At 37.7% G+C, this 26,583-nt stretch overlaps 1 protein-coding gene across 1 annotated transcript in view; it reads left to right on the forward strand.

Annotated features, from left to right (window-relative positions):
* The window catches only part of CCDC138 (coiled-coil domain containing 138), a 147,446-nt gene that overhangs the window by 52,782 nt on the left and 68,081 nt on the right, over positions 1-26,583 (forward strand). Inside the window, exon 11 of the mRNA XM_028091277.2 lies at positions 15,193-15,309. Within this exon, the coding sequence (XP_027947078.1) occupies positions 15,193-15,309 (117 nt within the window). The remainder of the gene's footprint in view (positions 1-15,192; positions 15,310-26,583) is intronic.

Consider the following 26,583-nt stretch of genomic DNA (forward strand, 5'->3'; position numbering starts at 1 on the left):
CATTTAGGTCTTCGATCCATTTTGAGTTAATTTTTGCGTATGGTGTAACGATGTGGTCCAGTTTCATTCTTTTGCATGTAGCTGTCCAGTTTTCCCAACACCATTAATTGAAAAGACTGTCTTTTCCCCATTGTATATTCTTTCCTCCATTTTTATAGATTATTTTGATCACATAAGCATGGGTTCTGGGCTCTCTAGTCTGTTGAATTGATCTTTATGTCTATTTTTGTGGCTCTATCATACGGTTTTGATTACTACAACTTCATAGTATATCTTAAAATCTGGGTTTGTGATACCTTCAGTTTTGTTCTTTCTCAAGATTGTTTTTGCTATTTGGAGTCTTTTGTGGTTCCATACAAATTTTAGGATTATTTGTTCTAGTTCTGTGAAAAGTGCTGTTGGTATTTTGATAGGGATTGCATTAAATGTTTAGATTGCCTTGGATTGTATGGACATTTTAACAATATTTAATTCTAACAGTAAATGAGCACAGAATATCTTTCCATTTGTGTAGTCTTCAGTTTCTTTCATCTTGTTTTATAATTTTCAGAGTACAGGTCTTTAACCTCCTTGATTAAGTTTATTCCTAGGTATTTTTTCTTTTTGGTTCAATTTTAAATGGGATTATTTTCTTAATCTCTCTTTCCACTTCTTCATTATTAGTTTATAGAAATGCAGTTGATTTCTATATATTAATTTTGTATCCTGCCACTTTACTGAATTCATTTATCAGTTGTAATAGGTTTTGATGGAACCTTTAGTGGCAGTTTAATTTCTTCCTGACCAATTTGGATGCCCTCTGTTTCTTGTTTGATTATTGCAAGTAGCATTTCTAGTACTATGTTGAATAAAAGTGGTGAGAGTACATCCTATTTTTGTTCCTGATCTTAAAGGAAAGGCTTTCAGTTTTTCACATTGAGCATGTTAGCTTTGGATTTGTCATATATTGCCTTTATTATGTTGGGAGGCATGTTCCTATAAACTCACTGTGTTGAGAGGTTTTATCATGAATGTATGTTAGATTTTGTCAAATGTCTTTTCTGAGTCTGTGGAGACAGTCATATGTTTTTTATCCTTCCTCTTGTTAGTGTGGTGTATCACATTGATTGGTTTGCAAATATTGAACAACTTTTGCATTCCTGGAATAAATCCTACTTAATTGTGGTAAATGATCTATTGCATTGCTGAATTTGGTTTGCTCTAGTATTCTTTTTTTAAAGATTTTATTTATTAGAGAGAGAAAGAGAGCGTGTGCATAAGCAGGGAGAGCGGCAGGCAGAGGGAGAAGCGGGCTCCCTGCTTAGCAAGGAGCCCAATGCGGGCCTCAATCCCTAGGACCCTGGGATCATGACCTGAGCCGAAGGCAGATGCTTAACCGACTGAGCCACCTAGGCATCCCGGTTTGCTAGTATTTTATTGAGGATATTTGCATCTATATTTATCAAAGATATTGACCTGTACTTTTTTTGTGTAGTGTTTTTGTCCAGTTTTTGTATCAGGATAATGCTGGTCTTGTGGAATGAAGTTTTTCCTCTTTTTTTTTTTTTGTAATCGTTTGAGAAGAATAGGTATTAACTTCTTTAAATGTTTGGTAGAATTTGCCTGTGAAATTATCTGGTTCTGGACTTTTGTTTGTTGGTAGTTTTTTGATTCCTGATTCAATTTTATTACTTGTAATCCATCTGTTCAAATTTTCTATTTCTTCCTGATTCAGATTTGGAAAGTTATATATTTCTGGGAATTTATCCATTTCTTGTAGATTGTCTAATTTGTTGGCATATAATTTTTCATAATCTCTTATAATCCTGTCATGTTTGTTTTATTTCTACTTTTTTGTTCTGTTATTTGAGTTCTCTGAACTTTTTCTTGATGAGTCTGGCTAAAGGTTTATCAATTCTGTTTATTTTTTCAAAAAACCAGCTCCTGGTTTCATTGATCTTTTTAATTTGTTTTAGTGTCTATTTTATTTATTTTTGCTCTGATTTTTATCATTTCCTCCCTCCTACTAGCTTTGGGTTTGTTACTTTTCTTTCTAGCTCTTTTAGGTCTAAAGTTAAGTTGTTTATTGGGGATTTTTTTTTTCTTTTCGAGGTAAGCCTGTATTGGTATTAACTTCCCTCTTAGAACCACTTTTGCTGCATTCTAAAGATTTTTGACTGTTGTGTTCTCATTTTTATTTGTCTCCATGTAGTTTTTATTTCCTCTTTGATTTCTTGGTTCACTCATTTATTGTTTATTAGCATGTTATTTTGCCTGCCTGTTTTTGTGTTCCTTCCAGATTTTTTCTTGTAATTGATTTCTAGTTTCCTACCATTGTGGTTAGAAAAGATGCTTGATATAATTTCAGTCTTCTTAAATTTATTGAGACTTGTTTTATGGCCCAACATGTGATCTGCCCTGGAGATTGTTATATATGTACTTGAAAAGAATGTATATTCTGCTGTTTTTGAATGGAATGTTATCTGTCTATATATATTAGGTCCATCTGTCTAACGTGTGATTCAAAGCCACTGTTTACTTGTTGATTTTCTGTGTGGTTGATCTGTCCATTTTCTAAGTTGGCTGTTAAATTTTCCTGCTATTATTTTATTACTGTCAATTTCTCCCTTTATGTCTGTTAATAATTGCTTCCTCTATTTGGTTGCTCCTATGTTGGGTATATTGATATGTGCAATTTTATATCCTCCTTGTTGGATTGTTCCTTTTATCATTATGTAGTACCCTCCTTTGCCTTTTGTTACAGTCTTTGTTTTAATGCCTATTTTGTTTGATACAAATATTGCTACTCCAGCTTTTCTTTCTCTTCTATTTGCATGGTTTCTCTAGCCCTTCACTTTTACTCTATACGTATCTTTAGGTTTGAAGTGAGTCTCTTGTAGGCAGGCTGAGTCTTGTTTCTTTATCCATTCAGACACCCTATGTCTTTTTATTGGAGCATTGAGTTCATTTACATTTAAAGTAATTACTGATAGGTATGTACTTAATTTGGCATTTTTTAAATTGTTTTCTGGTTGTTTTGTAGTTCTTTTCTTTTCCTTTTTTTCTTCTCTTGATCTCTTCCTTTGTAACTTGATGGCTTTCTTTAGTATTATGCTGGGATTCCTTTCTCTTTATTTTTTTGTGTATCTATTACAGGCTTTTGATTTGTGGTTACTGTTAGGTTTATATATAACATCTTAAGTGTTTGTAGTCTATATTAAGTTGGTAGTTGGTTAAGTTCAAACACATCCTGAAAGCACTAAATTTTTACCTCCTCTCCACGTTTTATGTATATGATAATTATATTTTACAACTTTCTATTTTATGTATCCTTTCACTGATTTTTATAGATATAATTGATTTTACTAATTTGTGTTTTAACCTCCATATTGGCTTTACAAGTGATTAATTTACTATCTCTACTAAATGTTTGCTGTTATCTGTGAAATTTTTTACTTTCATAATTTTCTTCTGTGGCCTTTTCTTTACACTAAAGAATTCCTTTTAGTATTTCTTGTAAGGTTGATTTCATGGTGATGAGCTCCTTTTGCTTTTGTTTGCCTGGGAAACTCTTTATCTTTCCCTGAGTATTCTTGATTGCAGGTTTTTTCCTTTCAATGCTTTGAATATAGCATGCCACTCTTCTCTGGCCTACAGAGTTTCTGCTGAAAAATCCACTGATAGACTTATGGGGCTTCCTGAGTATGTAACTCTTTTCTCTTGCTGCTTTTGAAAGATTTCTCTCTATCACCACATTTTGCCACTTTAATATGTGTCTTGGTGTAGATCTTTTTTTTTTTTTAAGATTTTATTTATTTAACAGAGAGAGACAGAGTGAGAGAGGGAACACAAGCAGGGGGGAGTGGGAGAGGGAGAAACAGGCTTCCCTGCAGAGCAAGGAGCCCGATGCGGGGCTCAGTCCCAGGACCCCGAGACCATGACCTGAGCCGAAGGCAGACGCCCAACGACTGAGCCACCCAGGTGCCCCTTGGTGTGGATCTTTTTGTCTTAATCTTGATAGGGGCTCTCCTTGCTTCCTGGATTTGGATGTCTGTTTTCTTCCCCACATTCGGGAAGTCTTCAGTTATTATTTCTTCAAAGAAGTTTTCTGCCCCCCCCCCTTCTCCTTCTGGGATCCCTGTAATGCAAATATTAATATGCTTGATATCACTGGTTTTCTAAATCTCTTCTCATTTATTATTATTATTTGCTGTTCAGTCTGGTTGCTTTTCATTACTCTTATTTTTTTTAAAGATTTTTTAGAATTTTTATTTATTTGACAGAGAGAGAGACAGCGAGAGAGGGAACACAAGCAGGGGGAGAGGGAGAAGCAAGCTTCCCCTGGAGCAGGGAGCCTGATGCGGGGCCCGATGCCAGGACCCCGGGAGCCGAAGGCAGACGCCCAACGACTGAGCCACCCAGGCGCCCCCATTACTCTTTTAGATTAGTGATCTTTTCTGCCTCCTGTAACCTACTACTGATTATCTCTCATGTATTTTTTATTTCAGTTATTGAATTCTTCATCTCTTAAACTGTTTTTTTTTTTTTTAATATCTTCTATGTATGTTGAAGTTCTCACGGACTTATACACTCTTTTCTCAAGTGCAATGAGTATCTTTTTGGTCATTACTTTGAATTATTTATCTCAGTTCCCCTTTGCTCTTTTGCTGTGGCTTTGTCCTATTCTTTCTGTTGGGATGTATTTCTTTGTCTCCTCATTTCATCTAACTCCCTGTGTTTTTTCTATGTATTAGGTAGGTCAGCACTGTCACTTTATCTTGAAAATGGTGGCCTTGTGTAGAAGAGGTCCTGTGGTGCCCTGTAGCACTGTGCCCCCGGTCGCCAGAACCAGGTGCTCCAGGTGTGTCTCCTATGTGGGCTGCTTGTGCCCTTCTGTTGTGTCTGAGCCTTCAGCCCATTTGGCTGCAGTGATCCTGCTTTGCCTGCTGTTGGCATACTGGGCAGGATTTGGTTTTTATGCCATTCAGGCTATGGGCTTGTAGGTGGGTGGTGCCAGCAGTCAGGCTAGCTGTCTACAGTTAGCCACTCAGCTGCACTTGCAGGGCACTGAGCAGTATTACTTTGTCCCAGCAGGGCTAACTAAGAGGCTTTCCTTGGTGTGTGGAGCTGGCAGTTAGACTAGATTCTGCACTTAAGCCTCTCTACCATAGATGCCAGGGCACCCAATGGCAGGACTTTCTCCCCGTGCAACCAACTAAAAGACTCAGCTGCTGGAACTGTGGGCGAGCTGGTGTGTGGGGTTATCTCTCCTCCCCAGGGCAAGAGTCATTTTGGAATGGTGCCCATCCCTGCCAGGGCTGCTTGCCGGGTGTGGTAGGGCTGGAGCAGCTTTGGATAGATGCCTGGTGAGGAGGGTGTGTTGGATGGGGTAGGTTTGTAGGGGATCACTGGGCTGGCATGAGGCATGCAATGTTAGCAAGATAGATGGAGAGTTTTAGCCCTGGCTCCTGCAAGTGTATGGCTATCTAGTCTGGGGGAGGGAAAGAAGAATGGTGCCTGCTGGCACTTCTGTTCTTAGAGGAATCTGAAGATCCCTGCCTCTTCACTACACCTTGTGACATAAGTAAATAAATCTTTACATAAGCCCCAGGTGCTTTTCAAATTGCTGCTTCTGTGCTGTGTCTTGGAGCTGGAATTATTTATTATGCTGGCTCTTTAAGGGTGGGGACTCAGTTTTCTGTTGCCTGCTGGCTCTCCCAGAGTTAAGCCTGGCCTGCTGATTTTTTAAAATACCTGGAGTTAAGCCTGCTGATTTCAAAAGCTCCCAAAGTTAAGCCCCATTGGTTTTCAAAAGCCAGATGTTACAGGGACTCCTCTTCCCAGTCTTCCCAGTGTGAGTCCCCAGTGCCTGGGGTGCCTGCTCTGGAGTCTGATCATCTCGCTTCTCCGTGCTTGTGGTGTCCCTCCCATTTGTGGTTAGTCTTACTAGGGGTTTGGTTTCCAACCACATCCCTGCCTCTCCTACCAGTTTTGAAGTTACCTGTACAGTTAACTGTGGAAGGTCTATTCTTCCAGTTTTCAGGCTGTTTGCATAGTGAGTTGCATAGGTACAGCTGTTACTTTGGTGTGGGTGGGACAAGGTAAGCTCAGGATGCTCCTACTCTACCATCTTCCAATGGATTACCTACTTATTCATAGTTTTAAAAATCCTTCCACATATATTTTTTCGTGTAAACCTCAAAGCAGTTGTTGTGAGATAATCAGTGCAGCTATAATGCCAGTTTCACAAGCAGTATTAAGAGAGTTTTGAGATTTTATTATTTTACATGGCTAGGAGGAAATGGCAGATTTAGAATTTAGTGCATATATACTTTTTACTATCTTGTCTCTAATAATCCATGATGAAAAACAAAATTGAAATAAGTCTTTATAAAGGGTATAAGCATCAGTAGTTTTCCATGAGTAGTTAGCTACTCATCCTTTATTGCCTTTGTCAATCAGAATTTTCTTTAAAGTTGATAGAACTTATCTACTAAGATATTGAAGTGGGAGAGCTAGGTTCTTGTCTCACAGAGTCGAAGAATGAATCTCGTGGCCAATGGAGAGTGAGTAAAGCAATAGTTTATTAAGTGAGATACACAAAAAGCTCTCAAGAGTGAGAGGGGGTCCTGATAGGGTTGCCAACAAGGGCCTTTAGGGTTGCTCTTTTATAGAAAGCTAACCAGGGAACTTAAATCCTTTAAACATCTCTATTGATAACCATTGACAAGGACTAGTGATAACACCTTCAATGGCTTACTTCATTTTTAGGGTCTGGTTATTCTTTGTTGGTCACAGGTGATTATCATAAAAAAGAAAAAGACACCCATCCCCCATGCCTAGGGCAGGGTGATCCTAGGGTAGCGTGGTCCAGTTTGTTCCCTTATCTCTGGTTTTCCCACACCTCCACATTTTTCGGATTTCTGTGAGCCCGATCACATAGCCCCCTATCTATCTCTCCTTACCTAGCCCCACCTGTCCCTTACTCAATATTAAAATTCAAGTTTCAGTGATGTACAAAAGTCTATTCTAGACTTCACAGTTAAAATAGTAATAGAATATGAAATAATTGTTTAAAATAGCTTTGAAGGGGCATCCAGGTGGCTCAGTCAGTTAAGTGTCTGCCTTGGGCTCAGGTCATGATCCGGGGTCCCAGGATCTAGCCCCGTGTCAGGGCTTCCGGCTCAGTGGGGAGTCTGCTTCTCCCTCTCCTTCTGTTCCTCCCTCGCTTGTGCGTGTGTTCTCTCTCACTCTCTTTCTGTCTCTCTTTTGCTCTCTAATAAATAAATAAAATCTTTTAGAAATATGTAAACAAGATAAAATAGCTTTGAAACTTATATGGTAGCCAAGATTGTCATAAGTACAAGTCCCTGGGAAAGGCATATCTCTCCATCTGTATGCATTCATTCATCCGTCCATTAGAGGGTCAACTATTTTATCACTTTCACTTTACCTCACAAATATCTATTAAATTCCTATTATTTTTAATATACGATAAATGTGGATATTTTCTCCATGTTGAAAGGCTGAAGGTTGTCATGCAAAAAAATTATTACAAGAATTACTGAGCTCTCTTTAGGAATGACACATTTGGTATCAATAGATTTCCTGTCAGGTCTTTCATTACCATGTATTTTCTGTGCACTAGCTATTATCTAATTTCTACATATTTCTTGAATGCTTAATTGACTTGTATATTTAAAAATAACTGCATCTTGATTCTATACTTTAATTTTTTAAAATTTTATTTATTCATGAGAGACAGAGAGAGAGGCAGAGGCAGAGGGAAAAGCAGGCTCCCCGCTCCACAGGGAGCCCGATGCGGGACTCAATCCCAGGAGACTCAATCCCATGGGTTCATGACCTGAGCCGAAAGCAGATGCCCAACTGACCGAGCCACCCAGGCGCCCCTTGATTCTATACTTTTAAAGTTCGTTGATGTTTTGGGAAGCTGTTAGAGACCCAAAATGAAGCTTTTACTACTGTTTCCCTTTATGTATTGATTCCAGAAGAAAAGTAACCTAGAATTTCTAGCCTATTAAAATACAAAATTTGAAGTAATAATTTCTGTTGTAAATATTTGGAATTCAATAATCAGCAAAAAATTGCAGTTTAGAGGTCTTACTAAAATATTTAATAACTGGTCCATATACAGATTTCCATAGGTGGCCCCCAAATATTTTTTTATATTTAGTTTCAAATTAGAATCTAACAAGGCAGATATCCATAGAACCCTCCATTCAGCAATTGCAGAATATATACATTCCTCTCAAGTGCACCTGGAACGTTTTCCAGCCTAGCACATTTGCCAGGCCATAAAACAAACCTTCATAAATTATAAAAAGTATGTTTTCTGACCACAGTGGGATGAAATTAGAAATCAGTAACAGAACAAAATTTGAGAAAATCACAAATGTATGGAAACTAAATATAATATATGCCTTAATAAACAACTGGCCAATGAAGTAATCACAAGGGAAATAGAAAGCAAGATGAAAAAATAAAAAAAAAACACATGTACCAGAATGCGTGGGATACAGCTAGAACAATACTTTGAGGGAAATGTGTAGCTACAAATGCTTACCTTAGAAAAGATGAACATTCTCAGTAATGTAATCTCTACCAGTAGACACTGGAATAGTTGAACAAACTAATCCTAAAGCCAGCAGGAAAGAAGTACTAAAGAGTAGAGCAGAAGTTAGTGAAATATAGAGCAGAAAACCAGTAGAGAAAATCAACAGAACTGAAAGTTGGTTCCTTGCAAAGGTTTTGAAACTTGACAAACCTTTAGCTAGATTGGCCAAGTGAAGAGAGACCAAACCAAGATTACTAAAATTGGGAATAAAAGTGGAGACATTATCAGCCTATAAAAAGGTTTATAAGGAAATACTATGAATAATCATAGGCTAATAAAATATAGATAAGTAACAGATTCCTAGAGAGACAGAAACTATCAAAAATGACTCAAGAAGGGGCACCGGGGTGGCTCAGTCATTAAGTGTCTGCCTTCAGTTCAGGTCATGATCCCAGGGTCCTGGGATTGAGTCCCACATCAGGCTCCCTGCTCGGTGGGGAGTCTGCTTCTCCCTCTGCCTCTGCTTGTGTGCTCTCTCTCTCCTTCTCTGTCAAATAAATAAATAAAATCTTTAAAAAAAATGACTCAAGAAGAAAAAGAAATGTTAAATTGATCTGTAACAAGTAAGGAGATTAAATTAATCAAAAGACTACCTACAAAGAAAAGGCCTTCTTTGGTGAAATGGCTTCACTGGTGAATTGTACCAGACATTTAAAAAATTAATAAAAATTCTTCACAAACTCTTCTCAAAAATAGAGAAGGGTTCCACACTCACCAACTCATTTTATGAGGCCAGTATTACCATGATACCAAAACCAGGCAAATACATCACAAGAACACTAGAAACCAATCTCTTTTGATTTCTGACACAAAAATCCTCAATCCAATACAAGCAAATTGAATCCAGCCACATATAAAAAGAATTATATACCACAACCGAGTGTATTTTATCCCAGGAATGTAAGGTTGACTTAACCTCCAGAAATCAACTCATGTAATACATGATATCAGTAGAATAAAGACAAAAATCACATGATTTTCTCAGTTGATACAGAAAAAGCATTTGACAATCCAATATACTTTATGATAAAAGCAGTGAAATGCTAGAGATAAAAGGGAACTTCCTTAACCTGATAAAACATATCTATAAAACCTTCACAGCTAACATCTTACTTAATGCTGAAAAACTGTATGCTTTCTCTCTGAAATTAGGAACAAGAGAATGCTTACTCTCATCTCTTCTATTCAGCATTGTGCTGGAGGTTGTAACCAGGGCAGTTAGTCAAGAAAATGAAATAAAGGCATCCAGAGTAGAAAGAAAGTAAAACTATTTGCAGATGACATGATTTTGTTTATATAAAAACCTAAGAAATATACTAAAAAACTACTAAAACTAATACACAAATTAAGGTTAAAGGATACAAGTTCAGTATTCAAAAAAATCAGTTGTTTATATCAATATAAATAAATCAGTATATAAATAATCAGTATTATAAATAATCACCAGCAATGAACAATTTGAAAATGAATTTAAGAAAACAATTCCATTTTTGGTGACACCAAAAAGAATAAAATACTTAGGAATCAGGTTTTCAAAAGAAATGTAAAACTCATGCTCTGAAAACTGTAAAATACTGTTGAAAAGTTTAAAAGGTCTAATTAAAATCGAATGACATCCTTATTCACGGATTGGAAGACTTAGCATGCTAATACTTCCTAAACCAATCTACATATTCAGTGCAACCCTTATTATAAAATCCCAGCTGGCTTCTTGGCAGAAATTAATAACCTCATCCTGAAATTCATATGGAAATGCCAGGGATGGGGACTATCCAAAACAAGGTTGAAAAAGGACAGAGTTGGAGTCAGACACACACTTCTGATTTTAAGTTTTCCTGCAAAGATACAGTAATGAATAGAATGTGATGTTTGCATAAGGATAGATACACAGATCAAGGGAATAGAATTGAGAATCTAGAAATGAACCCTCACAGTGCATCCAAGGCCTACACATAAGAGGTAAAAAGTACAAAACTTTTTGAAAAAAACATACAAGTAAATTGTGCCATTGGATTTGGTAGTGTTTTCTTAAATATGACACAGAAAGCACAAGGAATCAAAGAAAAAAGATAAATTGAACTTTATCAAAATTTAAAACTTAACTGATTAAAAAATGGGTAAAAGACCTGAATAGACATTTTTTAAAAAGATTTATTTATTTTAGAGAGAGACAGCACATGCACATGGGGGAGGGGGAGAGGGAGAGAGAGAATCTCAAGCAGCCTCCCTGCTGAACATGGAGCCTGATGTAGGGCTTGATCCTATGACCCTGAGATCATTCCGTGAGCTGAAATCAGGAGTCAGGTGCTCAACCGACTGAGCCACCCAGTACCCCACGAATAGACATTTTTCCAAAGAAGACATATACATGGCCAATAGGTATATGAAAAAATCAGTATCACTGATAATCCAAGAAGTACAGATCAAAACAAAACTGTGAGATCTCACCTTACACCTAATAGATCTCAAGTATTCTTAACCCCACACAATGGAAAAAAGAAAGTGTGGATATGTTAATTAGCTTGGTTTTGGTAGTCATTTCACGATGCATGTGTATATTAAGAAATCACATTGTACACCTTAGATATATTCAATTTTGTCAGTCATTTTAGTAATGGGGGAGTGTGGGAATAACATGTGAGAAACCATGGAATTGGGAAAAGAGCAGTGTATTTTAATTGTTTACAAAAGGTCTGGATGGCTAGAGTACCAGATGTGAACAGAGAAATGGGCAGAGAGGAAAAAGCAGGGTTGAAGCATGGTGATCTTTGGGGGCCTTGCCAACCAGTTTGACTTCTACACCTCTGCAGCCCTAGCCCCTTACAGTGCCTTGATAAAAACACATGTCCAATAAATGTTGATTGTCATTGAGACCAAACCAGAAGACAGACAAACCTCCATTGTTGAGAAAATTCTAACTAATAAAAAATGAAATCTGAGACACTTTTTTTTTTTTTAACTTTTATGCTTCAGAGGTTACTATCATGAAAGTCAAAAGACAACTCTACTGAAAAGGAGAAAATATTTTTCAAATCATATATCTGATAAGGGACTTCCATCTGAAATATTTTTTTAAAAAGCCTTACAACTCAGTAATAAAAAGAAAGCCCAATTAAAAATGCACTATGGATCTGATCAGACATTTCTCTGAAAATCATATACAAATGGTTAATTAGCACATGAAATTATTTTCAACATTACTAATTTGGGAAATGCAAATCAAAATCATGTTGATACATCACATCCTACCCAACTAGGATGGCTAAGATAAAAAAACAAACAAACAGATAATCTTAATTGTGGTCAAAATGTGAATGAAGAAATTGAAACTCATACACTGCTGGTGAAAATGTAAAAAATGCAGAAAATGTAAAACCATGTAGCACCTTTAGAAAATAGTCTAGCACTTCCAATTTACTATGTGAGTCAGCAGTTCCACTCCTAGGTATGTGTAGGAGAAATGAAGGCATATGTGCACACAGAAATTTGTACATATGAATGTTCATAGCAGCAGATTCATAATAGCCAAATAGTGGAAACAACCCAAATGTCTATCAATGGACAAATGGATAAATAAAATGGTCTGTGTATATACAGTGGAATATTATTTGGTGGTAAAAAGGAATGATGTATTTGATGCATGCTACAGCATGAATGAACTTTGAAAATATTGAAAGTGAAAGAAACAAGTCACAAAAGACCACATATTGTATGATTCCATTTATAAGAAAAATCCAGAAAACCTGTATAGAGAAGAGAAGGCAGATCAGTGGTTGCCTTAGGCTGGAGTAGTTGGGGCAAAATATTGAGGCTACTGCTAATGTTAGGGGTTTTGGGGAGTAGGTGATGAAAATGTTCTGATTGTGATGATTTCACAACTGTGTGAATATACTAAAAATCATGTAATTGTACACTTTAAATAGGTGAATTTTATGATATGTGAATTATAAAATTATTAACAAAAAATTCACCACCACCACCACAACAGAAACAGAAAATATAACCAGCCCCTCGTAGTTCTCTTGGTCTTAGTGTCTCCTAAGTCTCTTTAAACTTAGGATACTTCACTTCTTCCACCATCCTCCTTGCCTCCCATTTTTTATGCTAATAACTTGTTGAAGAGTCAAGCTCAATTGAGTATCTCACATTCTTTTTTTTTTTTTTAAGATTTTTTATGTGACAGAGAGTACAAGCAGGTGGAGTGGCAGGCAGAGGGAGAGGGAGAAGAAGGCTCCCCACTCAGCAGGGAGCCCGATAAGGGGGCCCGATCCCAGGATCCTGGGATCATGACCTGAGCTGAAGGCAGACACTTAACCGTCTGAGCCACCCAGGCGCCCCGAATATACTTTGTTAATTTTTCTGCATGCTTCCCTTTAGTGTTATGTAACTTGTATGACAGAATTCTCCTCCTCCTCCCTCTCCTCCTCCTCCTCCCCTTCTCCCAAGACCCTGGGATCATGACCTGAGCTGAAGGCAGATGCTTAACAGACTGAGCCACCCAGGCACCCTCTTCACCAGTTTTGAACCTCATATTAAAATACAGGGTGAGAGGGATTAAGTATATAAGATTTTACTGGAATTACGGCCTTAAGAGAGAGTAGGTAGTTACTAAGTTCCACTCACCCACAAAAGTACAGTTTAGACATTTTTCAACTTGAGGTGCCTGTAATTTTTCCATTTTGCTTGAAATTTCATTCCAGAAAATGATAACTAAGTAGCAGGAAACCAGTGAAGACCTTTAAGGAGAAAATAGCATCAGGTTTATGCTTTAAAAGGATCCTGTTGGCTGCAACATGGAAATAGGTTTGAAGGTGCCAGAGCAGATGCTGAACAGTTAAACTCTTAAGTAGTTCAGGTGAAATAAGATAGTAATTTGTGTTAGAATTGTGGTTATGGAATTAGAAGTAGACTGTTGAGGTAAAATAGATGAGACTTGGTAATGGATCTAGTATATAAGTTGTGTCCAGTTTGGCTCCCAGATTTTTGGCTTTTGTAACTGGATGAATGTAAGTAGCATTCACTCAAAATAAGAAATACTGGAGTAGATCTGGGTTTGAGCCTCCTTAATCTGATAAATTCTAGACAAGCTGAGTTTGAGATACCAAAATGGATGTGTCTGTTAGGTTTTGATATAAGGGACCAGAGCTCAGCAGAGAGAGATTAAGTAAAGAGATATGTAGAGATATGCATAGAGATATATAAATATGAGAGTCATTATTAGTCTCTATGGGCTAATACTGAATTTGAGGAATCCCAACATTTAATGACCAGGTGAGTGACAGTGAACCAACCAAAGAGACTGATAGTGATTAGAGAAGTAGAAGGAAAACTAGGAGAAATTGTTGTCACAGAAGCCAATCAGTATTTCAAAAGGAGGAAGTGGTCAGTAGTCTGTAGATGGTTCTATGAAAGGTCAAATATGTCCTTCCAAACTCGTATGTTTATTTCCATACCTATCGTTTAATCTGTGGTCTAATTACATAGATTTTGTATCCTAACTTTTATTGTTTTTACTTAATTTATCATTAATATTTTTCTTGTTCATAATCTTTAGTTCCCTGAGTGGATATATACTTGACTTAATGATTTCCCTATTGCTAGGTAATTAAGTTACCTCTGCATTTTTGTTCTTGCAAACAGTGTAACAATAAATAGTTTTGTACATGTGCTTTTGGAGGGGTGTATTTTAGGTGTTTTTCTTAGGCTAATATACCAGAAGTAGTATTATTCCATCAAAGGCTTAGAATATCTTTATGGTCTTGAAACCTTCTAGCAAAATGATATACTTTTGAAGCAGTGTTCATAGACATCTTTTTTAAACAGTTGATTATTTTTACAAATTGACTTTAAGATATTTATGCAAGACAGACATATTAAGAGGAAAATATTACCTTAATTGCTAAAATTTTACTATTAATATTTTTATTTTTATTTTTTATTCATTTTAGACAGAGTGCAAGTGCACCTACCTTTGTGAGTGGGGGTGAGGGTGGGGGGGAGGGGCAGAGGGAGAGGAAGAGAGACTCTCAAGCAGACTTTGAGTTGAGGGCAGAGCCCCACATGGGGCTCAGTCTCACGACTCTGACATCATAACCTGAACCAAAACCAAGAATCAGATGCTTAACTGACTGAGCCACCTAGGTGCCCCTACTGTTAATATTTTTAATAAACATTCTTTCGTATATCTCTTTCAATATAAATTCATATAGATATTTTATATAAATGGGATCTGATTACACTTTGCTCTTTGGTAACCTGCTTTTATCATCTAAATACAGATTCTATTATTTTTAATGGTTATATATGTATTATAAATTTATTTAACCATTTGAAGTCCAGAGAATATGTTCATACAGGTTCATCTCCTTAAAATCTTAGATGTGCTACTGCTGGGTTAAAGGATGTATTTAAAATTTCAAATACCTATTTCTGTATTGTGTTGCATATGGTTTCAAAGTGAGGATTTTTGTTACAGAACTTTTTTCTTTTGAAAAAAGAAATTTTTGGGAAATTGTGGTAATTGAGTTTTGCCATCTAACACTACTGTGCATTTATAACTTCCATCATTTTATCTTTAGCTTTTGCCTGTGATGACAGAGCAGCTACAGTGGATGCCATTTGTGAATATGAAACTTCATGAGCCTTTTGTAAAATTTATATATTGGTCTCTAAGACAGCTAGATGCAGGAACACAGGTAATTGATTAATAGGAGTCTATCTTTAAGTGATACTCTGTTTAGTATTATTTCTCTTGATCTTGTTCTTTTACAGGTTTTTTTTCTTTGTTCTGTTTATATTTCAGGACTTCCTGCCTTCTTTGCTTTATTTACTACTTTCTCCTTTTATAAATATTATTTCTCTGTACCCTAGGTTTGATTTAATATGTAACATTGTTTTTTGAGTTTCAAAATTATATAAGTATCACTCTGTTAGGTTATTGTTAAAACCACTGTCCCTCCCCTTATTTAACTTACAATTTTTCATATATTACTGAAGATAATAGAAATTAAAGATTTCTTGTGTTAATGCCAGTAAATGTACACTAAGGTAAATTAGACAGTGATTTTTACAATAGCCTAATCAAAGCAGAAAAATTATTCCAGCATCTTATAAAGTGAACCATACATGTTACCTATTCATATAAGGTTCATTCAATTTAAATTTAATGTCATGCATATGTAATCATTTGTGCTATGAGCTGTAGTAGTTTTGTAAAATTTTATTTCCCTAGTTAATATTGATAATTCTGGTATAGCTTTCATTTACTTAACTGAGAGAAACAAATTTGTGCTTGGGTAGTGTAATCTTGGTCCTGTGGAATTTGGGAAGCACACAGCTAAACCACTTAGTGAATTACTGATGATTAAGTAGTATTAACTGAGTCATGTGATTAAGTAGTATTAATTGAGTCATGTGATTATTATGTAGTGTGATGGTTAAGGTTAAGGAAAAATTTATTTCCTTAGGTTGTATCTGAAGTATTTTGCTTCTGTGGTGCATAAGTAAGTACATGAGCATGTATGCACACATGTGCATGTACCCCCCCAAGTGTAACTTTTAATTTATTGGTCCTAACTATGTGTTTCACTAAACAAAGTTATATGGATTATTAGGTCCTGTAATGTTGCTATCTTCTTTTTACAATTTGATTTTGCTATTTGTATTATGGTTTCTGAAAATGGTCGGCTGAATGCTTGCTCTCAGCCACAAAAGGCTAGGCTCAGAAATTGAGCGAAATTTTCTATCTTCCTTCCAACTATTCTTATCATTTTCCTTTAGATAATTTATCATTTATTTTTATCTATAAATATATACTCTGTACCCTACTCTGTGTGCTATTCTAGACAGTACTGCCAGCCTGCATCTGCATTTCTACTGAAAAGTAGCATTCTTGCCACTGTCCCATTTGTTTATGCAACATTTATAGATGGATTTTAGTATTTTAGTTTTAAAGATTTTTTTTTTTTTATTTGAGAGAGAGAGAATGAGAAAGAGAGCACATGAGAGGGGGAGGGTCAGAGGGAGAAGCAGACTCCCTGCTGAGCAGGGAGCCCGATGCGGGACTCGATCCGGGAACTCCAGGATCATGACCTGAGCCGAAGGCAGTCGCTTAACCAACTGAGCCACCCAGGCGCCCCAGTATTTTAGTTTTAATAATTGTCTGATTGCATGTACTTTTTAAAATTAAGCTTTTTATTTTGAGATAATTGGCTTGTAGTAATAAGAACTAATACAGAGAAATCACTTGTGTCCCTAACCCACTTTCCCCCAGTGGTAACATCTTACAAAACTAGTACAGTATCACAACCACAATATTGACATTGATATAATCAAAATAACAATTCAATCACCCAGATGCCTCATGTTGCTTTTTTTATGTATACAGACTTTTATTTTTTAGAGCAAATTTAGGTTCACAACAAAATTGAACACAGAGATTTCCCATATACTCCCTGATCCCACATATATACTGCCTCCCACGCTATCAGCTTCTTGCACCAGAATTTGTTATAAATTGTTACAGTTTGTTACAATTGGTGAACCTACATTGATACGTCATTTCACTCCAAGTCCATAGTTTACATACATTAGGATTCACTCTTGGTGTTTTACATTCTCTGAGTTTTGACAAAAATATAATGGTGTGTAACGGCCAAATATAGTATCTTATGGAAAAATTTGTTATTAAAAATAGTTTGCCCTAAAAATCCTCTGTGCCTGCCTAGTCATGCTTCCCTCACCCCTAACTCCCACAAACCACTAATCCTTTTATTCTTTGCCTTTTACATAATATGATAGCTTTTCTTTTTACAGAGTATCATATAGCTTAGATTTAGCCTTTTCAGATTGGCTTCTTTCACTTAGCAATATGCATTTAAGATTCCTCCATGTCTTTTCATGACTTGATAGCTCATTTCTTTTCAGTGCTGAATAATTTTCCATCGTCTAGATGTACCACAGTTTATCTGTCCATTCACCTACTGAAGGACATTTTGATTGCTTCCAAGTTTTGGCAAGTATGAATAAAGATGATGTAAACATCCATCTGCAGGTTTTTATATGGACATTAGTTCTCAACTCCTTTGGGTAAATACCTAGGAGCACAGTTGTTGGATAGATATGGTAAGAGTACATTTAGTTCTTTGAAAAACTATAAGCTGCCTTCCAAAGTGGCTACACCATTTTACATTTTCAGCAGCAGTAAATGAGAATTTCTGTTGCTCCACATCCTCATCAACATTTTTGTTGTCAGTGTTTTGTGTTTTGGCTATTCTATTGGTGTATAGTCAAATCTGGTTGTTTAAATTTGTAATTCTCTAATGACATACCGTTGAGCATCTTTTCATATGCCTATTTTCCATCTGTATATTTTCTTTGGTGAGGTTTCCAGGTTCTTTGCCCATTTTTTAATTGGGTTGTTTTTAGAATTCTTTCTCTATTTTGGATCACAGTTCTTTATCAAATGTGTCTTTGTAAATATTTTCTCCCAATCTGTGGTTTCTCATTCCTTTGACAGAGTAGTTTTTAATTTTAATGAAGTCCAGCTTCTCAGTTATTTTTTGTGGATCATGCCTTTGGTGTTATATCTAAAAATTATTTACTGTATCCAAGGTATTGTATATTCTTGGAGAATTGACTCTTTATCATTATGTAGTGCCCTCTTTCCCTGGTAACTTTCCTTGCTCTGAAGTCTGTTTTGTCTGAAATTAATAAAGTTATTCTGGCTTTCTTTTGATTAGTGTTAGCATAGTATATCTTTCTATCCATTTACTTTTAATCTGTATTTGCCTTTATATTTAAAGTGGGTTTCTGGGGCACCTGGGTGGCTCAGTCATTGGGCATCTGCCTTGGGCTCAGGTCATGATCCCAGAATCCCAGGATTGAGCCCCACATTAGGCTCTCCGCTCAGTGGGAAGCCTGCTTCTCCCTCTCCCACTCCCCCTGCTTGTGTTCCCTCTCTCACTGTCTCTCTCTGTCAGATAAATAAATAAAATCTTAAAAAAAAAAAGTGGGTTTCTATCCATTTACTTTTAATCTGTGTTTATATTTAAAATGGGTTCCTTATAGACAGTGTATATTGGGTCTTTTCTTTTGATTCACTCTAATAGTCTCTTTTAATTGGTGTATTTTGACTATTGATGTTGAAAGTGATTATTGGTATTGTTTGATTAATATCTACCATAGTTTTTACTATTTTTTATTCATCGACAATTCTTTGCTCCTGTTTTGTTCTTTTTCTGCCTTTTGTGTTTTTTTTTTTATTTTTTTTATTGTTATGTTAATCACCATATATTACATCATTAGTTTTTGGTGCAGTGTTCCATGATTCATTGTTTGTTCATAACACCCAGTGCTCCATGCAGAACGTGCCCTCCTCAATACCCATCACCAGGCTAACCCATCCCCCTACCCCCCTCCCCTCTAGAACCCTCAGTTTGTTTTTCAGAGTCCATCATCTCTCATGGTTCGTCTCCCCCTCTGACATACTCCCCTTTTCTTCCTCTCCTGTTATCTTCTTCTTTTTCTTTTTTCTTAAAATATGTTGCGTTATTTGTTTCAGAAGTACAGAACTGTGATTCAACAGTCTTGCACAATTCACAGCGCTCACCGTAGCACATACCCTCCCCAATGTCTATCACCCAGCCACCCCATCCCTCCCACCCCCAACCACTCCAGTAACACTCAGTTTCTTTCCTGAGATTAAGAATTCCTCATATCAGTGAGGTCATGTGATACATGTCTTTCTCTGATTGACTTATTTCACTCAGCATAACACCCTCCAGTTCCATCCACGTCGTTGCAAATGGCAAGATCTCATTCCTTTTGATGGCTGCATAATATTCCATTGTGTATATATACCACCTCTTCTTTATCCATTCATCTGTCGATGGGCATCTTGGCTCTTTCCACAGTTTGGCTATGGTGGACATTGCTGCTATAAACATTGGGGTAGACGTACCCCTTCGGGTCCCTACATTTGTATCTTTGGGGTAAATACCCAGTAGTGCAATTGCTGGATCGAACGGTAGCTCTAATTTCAACTGTTTGAGGAACCTCCATACTGTTTTCCAGAGGGGTTGCACCAGCTTGCATTCCCACCAACAGTGTAGGAGGGTTCCCCTTTCTCCACATCCCCGCCAACATCTGTCGTTCCCTGACTTGTTAATTTTAGCCATTCTGACGGGTGTGAGGTGGTATCTCATTGAGGTTTTGATTTGGATTTCCCTGATGCCGAGCGATGTTGAGCACTTTTTCATGTGCCTGTTGGCCATTTGGATGTCTTCTTTGGAGAAATGTCTGTTCATGTCTTCTGCCCATTTCTTGATTGGATTATTTGTTCTTTGGGTGTTGAGTTTGATAAGTTCTTTATAGATTTTGGATACTAGCCCTTTATCTGATATGTCATTTGCAAATATTTTCTCCCATTCTGTCGGTTGTCTTTTGGTTTTGTGGACTGTTTCTTTTGCTGTGCAAAAGCTTTTTATCTTGATGAAATCCCAATAGTTCATTTTTGCCCTGGCTTCCCGTGCCTTTGGCGATGTTTCTAGGAAGAAGTTGCTGCGGCTAAGGTCGAAAAGGTTGCTACCTGTGTTCTCCTTTAGGATTTTGATGGACTCCTGTCTCACGTTTAGGTCTTTCAACCATTTGGAGTCTATTTTTGTGTGTGGTGTAAGGAAATGGTCCAGTTTCATTCTTCTGCATGTGGCTGTCCAATTTTCCCAACACCATTTGTTGAAGAGACTGTCTCTTTTCCATTGGACATTCTTTCCTGCTTTGTCAAAGATAAGTTGACCATAGAGTTGAGGGTCCATTTCTGGGCTCTCGATTCTGTTCCATTGATCGATGTGTCTGTTTTTGTGCCAGTACCATACTGTCTTGATGATGACAGCTTTGTAATAGAGCTGGAAGTCTGGAATTGTGATGCCGCCAGCTTTGCTTTTCTTTTTCAGTATTCCTCTGGCTATTCTGGGTCTCTTCTGGTTCCATACAAATTTTAGGATTATTGGTTCCATTTCTTTGAAAAAAGTGGATGGTATTTTGATGGGGATTGCATTGAATGTGTAGATTGCTCTAGGTAGCATTGACATCTTCACAATGTTGATTCTCCCAATCCATGAGCATGGAACGTTTTTCCATTTCTTTGTGTCTTCTTCAATTTCTTTCATGAGTATTTTATAGTTTTCTGAGTACAGATCCTTTGCCTCTTTGGTTAGATTTATTCCTAGGTATCTAATGGTTTTGGGTGCAATTGTAAATGGGATCGACTCCTTGATTTGTCTCTCTTCTGTCTTGTTGTTGGTGTATAGGAATGCCACTGATTTCTGTGCATTGATTTTATATCCTGCTACTTGACTGAATTCCTGTATGAGTTCTAGCAGTTTTGGGGTGGAGTCTTTTGGGTTTTCCACATACAGTATCATATCATCTGCAAAGAGTGAGAGTTTGACTTCCTCTTTGCCGATTTGGATGCCTTTGATTTCTTTTTGTTGTCTGATTGCTGTGGCTAGGACTTCTAATACTATGTTAAATAGCAGTGGTGAGAGTGGACATCCCTGCCACGTTCCTGACCTTAGGGGAAAAGCTCTCAGCCTTTCCCCATTGAGAATGATATTCGCTGTAGGTTTTTCATAGATGGCTTTTATGATATTGAGGTATGTACCCTCTATCCCTATACTCTGAAGAGTTTTGATCAAGAAAGGATGCTGTACTTTGTCAAATGCTTTTTCTGCATCTATTGAGAGGATCATATGATTCTTGCTCTTTCTTTTGTTAATGTATTGTATCACGTTGATTGATTTGCGGATGTTGAACCAGCCTTGCAGCCCAGGGATAAATCCCACTTGGTCGTGGTGAATAATCCTTTTAATGTACTGTTGGATCCTATTGGCTAGTATTTTGGTGAGAATTTTTGCATCCATGTTCATCAAGGATATTGGTCTGTAATTCTCTTTTTTGGTGGGGTCTTTGTCTGGTTTTGGGATCAAGGTAATGCTGGCCTCATAAAATGAGTTTGGAAGTTTCCCTTCCATTTCTATTTTTTGGAACAGTTTCAGGAGAATAGGTATTAATTCTTCTTGAAATGTGTGATAGAATTCCCCTGGGAAGCCATCTGGCCCTGGGCTTTTGTTTCTTGGGAGATTTTTGATGACTGTTTCAATTTCCTTAGTGGTTATAGGTCTGTTCAGGTTTTCTATTTCTTCCTGGTTCAATTTTGGTAGTTGATACATCTCTAGGAATGCACCCATTTCTTCCAGGTTATCTAATTTGCTGGCATAGAGTTGCTCATAATATGTTCTTATAATTGTTTGTATTTCTTTGGTGTTGTGATCTCTCCTCTTTCATTCATGATTTTGTTGATTTGGGTCATTTCTCTTTTCTTTTTGATCAGTCTGGCCAGGGGTTTATCAATCTTGTTAATTCTTTCAAAGAACCAGCTCCTAGTTTCGTTGATCTGTTCTACTGTTCTTTTGGTTTCTAGTTCATTGATTTCTGCTCTGATCTCTATGATTTCTCTTCTCCTGCTGGGTTTAGGCTTTATTTGCTGTTCTTTCTCCAGCTCCTTTAGGTGTAGGGTTAGGTTGTGTATTTGAGACCTTTCTTGTTTCTTGAGAAAGGCTTGTATTGCTATATACTTTCCTCTCAGGACTGCCTTTGCTGTATCTCAAAGATTTTGAACAGTTGTGTTTTCATTTTCATTGGTTTCCATGAATTTTTTTAATTCTTCTTTAATTTCCTGGTTGACCCATTCATTCTTTAGTAGGATGGTCTTTAGCCTCCATGTATTTGAGTTCTTTCTGACTTTCCTCTTGTGGTTGAGTTCTAGTTTCAAAGCATTGTGGTCTGAAAATATGCAGGGAATGATCCCAATCTTTTGGTACCGTTCGAGACCTGATTTGTGACCTAGGATGTGATCAATTCTGGAGAATGTTCCATGGGCACTAGAGAAGAATGTGTATTCCTTTGCTTTGGGATGGAATGTTCTGAATATGTCTGTGAAGTCCATTTGGTCCAGTGTTTCATTTAAAGTCTTTATTTCCTTGTTGATCTTTTGCTTAGATGATCTGTCCATTTCAGTCAGGGGGGTGTTAAAGTCCCCCACTATTATTGTATTGTTGTCAATGTGTTTCTTCACTTTTGTTATTAATTGCCTTATATAATTGGCTGCTCCCATGTTCGGGGCATAGATATTTACAATTGTTAGATCTTCTTGTTGGATAGACCCTTTAAGTAGGATATAGTGGCCTTCCTCATCTCTTATTACAGTCTTTGTTTTAAAATCTATTTTGTCTGATATAAGGATTGCCACCCCAGCTTTCTTTTGGTGTCCATTAGCATGGTAAATGGTTTTCCACCCCCTCACTTTCAATGTGGGGGTGTCTTTGGGTCTAAAATGAGTCTCTTGCAGACAGCATATTGATGGGTCTTGTTTTTAATCCAATCTGATAGCCTGTGTCTTTTGATTGGGGCATTTAGCCCATTTACATTCAGGGTAACTATTGAAAGGTATGAATTTAGTGCCATTGTATTACCTGTAAGGTGACTGTTAACTGTCTGTTGTCTGTGTTCATTTCTGCTCTTTGCTGCTTTTAGGTTCTCTCTTTGCTTAGAGGACCCCTCTCAATATTTCTTGGAGGGCTGGTTTTGTGTTTGCAAATTCCTTTAGTTTTTGTTTGTTCTGGAAGCTTTTTATCTCTCCTTCTATTTTCAATGATAGCCTAGCTGGATATAGTATTCTTGGCTGCATATTTTTCTCGTTTAGTGCTCTGAAGATATCTTGCCAGTCCTTTCTGGCCTGCCAGGTCTCTGTGGATAGGTCTGTTGCCAATCTAATGTTTCTACCATTGTAGGTTACATATCTCTTCTCCCGAGCTGCTTTCAGGATTTTCTCTTTGTCTCTGAGACTCGTAAGTTTTACTATTAGATGTCGGGGTGTTGACCTATTATTATTGATTTTGAGAGGGGTTCTCTGTGCCTCCTGGATTTTAATGCCTGTTTCCTTCCTCACATTAGGGAAGTTCTCTGCTATAATTTGCTCCAATATACCTTCTGCCCCTCTCTCTCTCTCTTCTTCTTCTGGGATCCCAATTATTCTAATGTTGTTTCGTCTTATCATATCACTTATCTCTCGAATTCTGCCCTCGTGATCCTGTAGTTGTTTCTCTCTCTTTTTCTCAGCCTCTTTATTTTCCATCATTTGGTCTTCTATATCGCTGATTCTCTCTTCTGCCTCATTTATCCTAGCATTTAGTGCCCCCATTTTTGATTGCACCTCATCAATAGCCTTTTTGATTTCGATTTGGTTAGATTTTAGTTGTTTTATTTCTCCAGAAAGGGTTTCTCTAATAACTTCCACGCTTTTTTCAAGCCCAGCTAGTATCTTTAAAGTCATGATTCTGAACTCTAGGTCCGACATCGTACTAATGTCCGTATTGAGTAGGTCCCTGGCTGACGGTACTACCTCTTGTTCTTTTTGCTGAGGTGATTTCTTTCGTCTTGTCATTTTGTCCAGAGGAGAATAGATGAATGAGAGAACAAAATGCTAACAGGTTTACAACGTCCCCAGCAAATATACTGTATGCAAATCAGAAAAGACCTGAAACCAGGGGAAAAGAAAGGGAAAGAAAGAAAAAAGAAAGAGAAAAAGAAAAAGAAAAAGAAAAAAAAAAAGATAAAAACAAAAACAAAACAATACAAAAAAGGCAGAATATGATCAAATATGATCAGGCTAGTGCATAGATCAGTGCCACACACTAGATTTTGGGCGTATTTTGGTCTGTTAGAATAAAGTGCCTCCTAAAATTTTAAAGGAAGAAAGACATATATGTACAAAATAAGGGTTGATACAATGAAGGGATGGAAGATGACTGTAAAGATGAAAATTATAAAAGATTTTATAAAAGGACTTGGTAAGATAAGTTGTTTGAAAAAAGAAAGAAGATTTAAGAAAAAAAAAAAAGGAAAAAGGGAGAGAATGTGATCAGGCAGGAGACTAGAACAAAGCCATACACTAGTGATTTAGGGTATATTTTGATCTGTTAGAAGAAACTGTACCTCAAAATTTTAAAGAGAGAACAACTTATATATATATGCCAAAAATAAGGGTAACTACTATGAAGGGATAAAATATGACTCTAAAAATGAAAAATAAAAAATGTTTTTTTTTTTTTTTTAAAAAGGGATTTATAAGATGTTGGTTGAAAAAGGGAAAAAGAAAAATAAAAAAAACAGTCAACAAAAATTAACTTTGATGAAATAATGAATCATGGTAAAAAAAAAAAAAAAAAAGCCATGAATCTATGTGCAGTATTCCCCTAGCGCTGGAGTTCTCCTATTCTCCTTGATCGATCAACTTGGTCTTGGCTTGGTGGCTGTTTGTGTTGATCTTCTGGGGGAGGGGCCTGTTGCTGTGGTTTCCAAATGTCTTTGCCGGAGGCGGAATTGCCCCACCCTTGTCGGTCCGGGCTAAGCAAGCTGCTCCGGTTTGCTCTCAGGAGCTTTTGTTCCCTGCAAGCTCTCGGTACAGCTTTGGAGGACCAGGGCAGAAATGGTGGCCTCCCAATCTCCACTCGGAGGAGCTGAGAACTCGGGGCCCCGCTCCTCAGTGTGCCCCCAGAGAAAAGCAGTCACTCCCGTGTCCCCGGTCTCCGGCCGCACTCCGTGCTCATCCGGCCTGTGATCGAGCGTTGCTATCTCTGGCACCCGACCCCGCGCGGAGTCTCCAAACCCAGCAGATCCTTCCAGTGCGTTCCCGCACCGCTCCTCCCCGGGAAGGAAGGGGAGTCTCCCCGGATCTGCTGCTTGTTGGGTCCCTGCTGGGGGAGCCATGCCCTGACTGGGCCGCAGATCACAGTTTATGGCAACCCCGAGCTGAGAGCCCGCGACTCTGCTCCGTATCTGCAGCCGGCTTCCCCGCTCTGATACCTGGGAGCTCTGGCGCACTCAGGCACCCCCGGTCTCTCTGTGACCCCAAGGGTCTTGAGACCACACTGTCCCGGGAGGATTCCACCCCCCCGCTTAGCCACTGCAGCGACGTCCCTCTGCCGAGCCAACTTCTAAAAGGTCCGATTTTGTGCTCCGTGGCTCTATCACTTGCCAGAAGCGGCCGACGGAGGCCCCCTCCCCCGCCGTCTATCCTCCCGAATATCGCCTCGGATTCACTTCTCCGCACGTCCTACCTTCCAGTAAGTGGTCGCTTCTCTGTTCAGAGAGTTGTTGCTGCTCTCCTGTTCGATCTCCTGTTGAGTTCGTAGGTGTTCAGAATGGTTTGATCCCTATTCAGCTGAATTCCTGAGACCAGACGAAATCTAGGTCTCCTACTCCTCCGCCATCTTGCTCCGCCCCCCCGCCTTTTGTGGTTTTAATTGGACATTTTATATGCTTCTACTTTCCCTTCTTTCTTAGCATATCAGTTGTATTTCTTTTTTAATTTTTTTAGTGGTTGCCCTACAGTTTGCAATATGAATTTACAACTAAATCCATTTTCAAATTATACAGCTTTATGTGTAGTGTATCTTATAATACAGTACACCCACCTTATCTGTGGTTTCACTTTCTCTGGTTTCAGTTACCCACAGTTAACCACAGGCTGGAGGCAGATGACCCTCCTTCTGAACTACTGTCAGAAGGTCCTTATTAGCCTAACGCTAAATAAGGTCACAATGCCTGTTTCATTCACTCCCTTCATCTCATCCTGTAGACATTTTACCATCTTACATCATCATCATAAGAAGGATGAGTACAGTGCAATAAGATATTTTGAGAGAGAGAGAGACCACATTCACATAACTTTTATTATATTGTTATAATCTATTTTATTGTTATTGTTGTTAATCTTTTACTGTGCCTAACTTATAAATTAAACTTTATCATAGGTATGTATGTATAGGAAAAGACATAGTATATAAAATTTGGTGCTGTCAATTGTTTCAGGTATCCCCCCTGGGGGTCTTGGAACACATGCCCCCCAG

Source organism: Eumetopias jubatus, unplaced genomic scaffold (assembly GCF_037043125.1).
Source record: "Eumetopias jubatus isolate StellerSeaLion01/CBP00866 unplaced genomic scaffold, mEumJub1_p1.0 scaffold_9, whole genome shotgun sequence".
NCBI classification, from domain to species: domain Eukaryota; kingdom Metazoa; phylum Chordata; class Mammalia; order Carnivora; family Otariidae; genus Eumetopias; species Eumetopias jubatus.